The 5,598-nt window shown below is 35.1% G+C and overlaps 1 protein-coding gene across 1 annotated transcript; it reads right to left on the bottom strand.

Annotated features, from left to right (window-relative positions):
* Positions 1–338: 338 nt before the first annotated feature.
* On the bottom strand, positions 339–4,411 carry LOC125206351 (transcription and mRNA export factor ENY2). The gene is made up of 4 exons (XM_048105618.1): positions 3,913–4,411; positions 3,709–3,803; positions 2,716–2,796; positions 339–408 (listed from the first exon to the last, which is right to left on the bottom strand). Exons 1-4 carry the CDS (start codon positions 4,012–4,014, stop codon positions 339–341), a joined length of 348 nt encoding a protein of 115 aa, XP_047961575.1. The 5' UTR covers positions 4,015–4,411.
* Positions 4,412–5,598: the final 1,187 nt, after the last annotated feature.

Here is a 5,598-nt window from a genome sequence, read left to right as displayed (position 1 = left end):
CAAATCAACAACATCCAATTACACGCAGACAAAGCTACACCCTACAACTAATAACAATTAAAAATTGTTTATCCACTAATCACAACTTTACTCACAATAATTAACAATATAAGCTTTATCGATCATCAACAAGCCAATAACAGTTTAGATGTACCGTTGGTGATCACGACATTATATTGGAGAATGTCAACTTGTAGCCAGCGATTATAAGAGCCATTTATCCTCCATGATATTTCTATTGGCTGCTCATCCCAACGTGTTCCTCCAACTCCAGAGGATATAATGTATGTGTATGTGTTTTTCCCTCCGAGCGCTTGCTTGTACAAGTTTCTTCCACATCAAGTAGTTGATGCCAGAAATGAGCGAATTCGCTGCAGCATTTCTGCTCTCACTGAATCGGTACAAAAGCTGGATGCAAAAAGACCGAATTTATAAGATGAAAGCAAAACAAATAGAACATATTGATCAAACGATACTATAAAATACTATCACCAGACACTTGAATCATATTAGATGAGCTTTGATGCATCCAAATATCTAATTCCATGGTGCTTGTTTACTTCAAGAAATTGTCATTTGGTGGCTGACTCTGTTTTGGATTATAAATGATAAATTTATAATTGATACCATCAATATTTTTATGCTAGTACAAGGAAGATAACGATATACTGTAGGTTTGTAATCGATACATTACTTATCACCCAACTAATTACTTAAGTTCAAAATAATAACATGCTATGGGGCTAGCCATGAAAGTTAACATTAAGTACAGTTAAGGAATTTGTAACACCCATCCTTATCAAACAATGTAAAAATGGCCTAAGTAACTGCACATAATAGTTTTAATATGATGAGCTCAGTCTAATGACTTATCAAAGCAAGGTTTATTGATCCAAAAACCTATTTACTGGAATGAAAGATTATTCTACTTCTTAAATGTATTCTTCTACTTCTAACTATACTGCAGTAAAGTAACAAGCATCATTTTTTATAAAAAGGTTCATCTTATACACTACTATGGTTTGTATATATTTGCCACGCTAACATGGTTCTAATTCCAATTAAATGTCTAAAGTTATGATTAGCAACAATGCAAGTCAAGCCAAAACCAATGCTTACCCCACTAAGAAAAGCTTGGAACTTGAACCTATATCTAAATGCTGCATTCTCAGAGTAAGTTCCAACCAACAATATTATTTTTACAGATGTTTACACAAATTTCTAATGATATGAAATAAGATGTTCGCACTTGGAAACCATACTGCTCTATAAAGAAAAAATAGTCCCAAGTAAATATACTTTACATTCAAGTTAACATTGTATATTATCTTTTAAATTGACTTCGTAACTTCAAACACAAGATGCGTTGAACCAAAAGCCAACCTTTATGACTAGTAATCTGTTTAATCAGGCATCAACGCCTGTATAAAAAACCCGTTTAGTAGCCATTGATATGTGATGTCTAGAGTCACTTCTTTCTGGATAAATTAATAGACTAATAAAAATCACAAATCTTATAATTGCAAGGTATTTATGTGCTGAATGTTGTAATCAACATTTTTCTCTAGATCAACATTGAATCATTTACCAGTTTTTTCTTAGAGAAACATTGGAGCAAAACAAAATAGAACGTAGGACTAAATAAATAAGAGAAAAAGACAGGAAATATTGATAGCAGGCTGCTGGTGTGTTAGCATAATTGGGGCCAGATATAGGTGGATTATAGCAAATACTTCACCCTCATGGTAGGTGATTGTGAAGCTTGAACTTGCAACGATATACTAGTAACTCAACACAGAGAAGAATGTAAGAGTTTGAACCTAAACTTTTCAAGTTAATTGGGATTCCATAGATAAAAGAGAGAAGGAAGGGTAGATTCGCATAAAAGGAATTTTAAGATGAATGATATGTCCTAAAACTTCATTTGTGAATCTAGCTTTCCAGTAGATCTTTACAAGTCAAGCATTTTTTAATTGTTTCAGGTCATGTTCACGCTGTCCACATGCCTGCCATGTATGTATTGCAAACCCTGAGGTTTCCCGGTATTTCTTTTTGCTTACAACCAACACCAGGGTTAAGTCAAAGCAGTTGCATTTAATTTTTATTCATGTGCAATTGTACTGAATCGGTAAAGTAAGCTGACTATCAATATTTTATAAACAATCATTCGTAAATAGTTTGCTGAAACACTGCATAAAATTTATCGCAATCATCATTATAAACGTAACTGAAAAATATAATGAATAGTGCCTACTAGAAAATAAAATATGTTCTCCGCAAAGGTGTTGATACTTGAATTTATAGAAAGAAAGTATAATAAATTTAATATCAAGCTAACAACTATAAAATCTCTCATGTTTACATTTAGTTGCCTCCATCTTTCAATCACGTGTGGATGATCAGAATCTAGAAGCTGTGCATGTATTATATTCGTAATAAGATAAATGCTACAATAAGGACATTGGTATTCCAAACGCCCTTGAAGTTAAAAAGATTAACAATACTAATTCAATCATTCAATCTTATTGATACATGTCCTCTACTAACAAATTAGAACATGTGCACTGCTGAGAAATAAAAGAAAGAATGAATAAATAATTAAACAGTAAAAAGAAGGAATAAGAAAGCCAAATATAATAATACAATCCATGAAATTTAAGAAGTACTATGTAAATCATTAGTACTCCATATTAACACAAATGAATAGGGAGAAACCCACCTCTTCCTTTTGGAGTTATGACTTTGACAAGCTCATGAACAGTTACAGTATCCCTTCCCTTCTTCTTTGCAAACTCCCTATCAGAAAAAAAATGTTCAAGCAAAGTTAATGGTGTAAGCACACAAGAGAAATTAGAATCCATGATTAAACTAGAGTGGGGGATATAAAAAGATGAAGGATGAATGAAAGCCATGATGGTCAAGTAATGGAAAATGTAGTATTCCGTATTTGAGAATTCGACATTCCAGAATTCTATCAATCACCACCATAAAACAACCAAACGTTAAGTCAATAATTCAATTATTGTCAGACTCAAAAACTTAATCTCCCACGAGTCTTGAAGAACTGTTGTACAACCAATAAGAATGATTAAAATGTTTAGTACAAATATGATAAGGTACCTGTAACACTCTTTAAGTATTTCTTGCTTGGCACTCAAATTATTTTTTTATGATTAACATGTTAAAAATTTACACTGCATAGAGTTCCAAGATCACACTAAATTTAATTCATTAAATACTGATCGAATGAACAACATTTACTAACACTTTAGAATCTATTAACTCGCAATAATAAAATGTTTCCTATATTGATTATTAATGATAGTATAAATAGTTAATGTGAACACGAGTTTAAATATACATTTAAAGATCTGAACGAAATTTTGGTTTTACAACTTTTAATTCAATTAAATTATAATATGCACATCAGGGGTGATGTGAAACCCTTTGTCCAAGGATTTGTAGTGACTTAACCCCCCTAGTACGAGGAGAATCTGGAGTTATTTCAAACAATCCATATAATTTGACAACATTAGGAATATGAAATATGTTGGAATTTAAATTGGTAAAAAGCACCTCCCAAGTCCCTAATCTTCTATACAACTTCAGTGTGCCGAAGCAAGTAAACATTGTTGACAAATGTTAACTAGACCCAACATGTATTTGAATATATATAATTATTAAATCAAATGAAGGTCTAAGCAGAACCTGCAGAGGGCTTTCATCTCATCTTTCCAGCCACATTCCACAAGCCTCTCCACTAATAACTCCTTCAATCGCTCTTTTTCTCCGCTCTCCACTAACTAAATAAGAAACCAAGAATTGATCAGCAAAATGAATACCTAAATCTCCAAAAACCCTAAATCGTGTTTCCACAGTTCACTGGTTAATCAACTATTCAAATCCTCAAACCTTCAAATTGACTATTTGTTGAAGAGTCGGGTGGATTTCCCGCTCCATTTCTGCATCCGGAGTCGGGTGGGGTTGAATTGATGCGTTCCTTCTTCCCAGCATCAGAAATCAGACGTCGCGCCAAATATAATGGATTTATGGAATGGATTCGACGAATTGAACTCGTGAACTGAAATAGGGTGAATAATTAATACTAACAAAATTAATATTTAAATTAAAAGGTTGCGTCACACATGATTTCAAAAGGTTGGCTCCAATCTGGGGTGATGAGGATGGGCGCGCTTACTAAAGTCTTCTTCAAATCCTCAAATGTCTGCACACAATCAGATGTAAAATTAAATTTCACATCTTTCTCGAGTAATTTACAAAGAGGCTTTGAGATTTTCGAGAAGTCCTTGATAAATCTCCTATAAAACCCTGTGTGTCCCAAGAAACTTCTCACGGCCTTCTCGCTAGATGGGGGTGGCAATCTCTCAATGGCAGCAATCTTGGCTCGATCAACTTCTATCCCTGCAGAAGATACCTTGTGTTCTAGAAAAAATACCTTCTTTTACCATGAAGTGGAATTTCTCCCAATTAAGAACAAGGTTAGTCTCGACACATCTTTGCAACTCCATAGCCAAATTTTCAAGACAGTGATCATAAGATTTTCCAAAAACAGAGATATCGTCCATAAAGACTTCCATTACCCTTTCAATAAGATCATGAAAATTCGCCATCATACATCTCTGAAAAGTAGCAGGAGCATTACAAAGACCAAAAGACATCTTCCTATAAGCATATATCCCATTTGGGCAAGTAAAGGCAGATTTATATTGATCCTCGAGAGCAATTGCAATTTGATTATAAGGAGAATAACCATCTAGAAAACATTAGTAATCATATCCCCCTAATCTATCAAGCATTTGATCAATAAAGGGCAAAGGGAAGTGATCTTTCCTAGTGGCTGTATTTAACATCTTATAATCAATGCATACTTTCCACCCTGTAGCTATTCTTGTGGCAATCATCTCACCATCCTTTCCGGGCACAACAGTCATCCCCCCTTTCTTAGCTACTACCTTCGTAGGATAACCCATTCACTATCTGATATAGCATAGATAATTCATGCGTCTAAAAGCTTAATCACTTCTTTCCTTACTACATCTTGCATGATTGGATTTAGTCTACGTTGGTTTTGCACACGGGGTTTATGCCCTTCCTCAAGTGAAATCCTATGCATGCATGTGGTTGGGCTAATCCTTTTCAGACCTGTACTTGTTTAAAACACATAGCAGCTTATCACATTCCTCATCACTCAAAGCAGCGGCCACAACAACGGGGTAAGTGCTATCTGGCCCTAGAAATGCGTACCTGAGGTGTTTAGGAGCGGCTTCAATTCCACTTTAGGCGGACCTCGTGGTTTCCCCAATTCCTTTTTCCTCTCTTCTTCTTCCTCAGGGGTTCGCAATGGCAAGAATGTATTCCCCAATTGAGGAATTCTTTCGGGGAGTACCACAAGCTCTGCATTCATAGCACAAACATTAGTGCCACAAGAAGGGTCAGTAGTGGGTGTGAAAGAATTCACTAGACACGATTCCAAGGGGTCCTGGTTCCGATGATAAGTGACTTCCACTTCCCCCACGCAATCCGTGACCACTGGGATGACATTGCACTCTTGATAGCCTTCTGCTCCTTCCTTTCCAT

Source organism: Salvia hispanica, chromosome 2 (assembly GCF_023119035.1).
Source record: "Salvia hispanica cultivar TCC Black 2014 chromosome 2, UniMelb_Shisp_WGS_1.0, whole genome shotgun sequence".
NCBI classification, from domain to species: domain Eukaryota; kingdom Viridiplantae; phylum Streptophyta; class Magnoliopsida; order Lamiales; family Lamiaceae; genus Salvia; species Salvia hispanica.
This window is presented reverse-complemented; position numbering and strand designations above follow the sequence as displayed.

What these genes read in the sequence shown, in the direction of transcription:
- LOC125206351 (XM_048105618.1), bottom strand. Translation starts at nt 4,014, where the DNA reads ATGCTGGGAAGAAGGAACGCATCAATTCAACCCCACCCGACTCCGGAT. An exon ending in AACAAATAGTCAATTTGAAG is followed by an intron (nt 3,804 to 3,912) that starts GTTTGAGGATTT and finishes TTTCTTATTTAG; the next exon opens with TTAGTGGAGAGCGGAGAAAA. An exon ending in GAGATGAAAGCCCTCTGCAG is followed by an intron (nt 2,797 to 3,708) that starts GTTCTGCTTAGA and finishes TTTTTCTGATAG; the next exon opens with GGAGTTTGCAAAGAAGAAGG.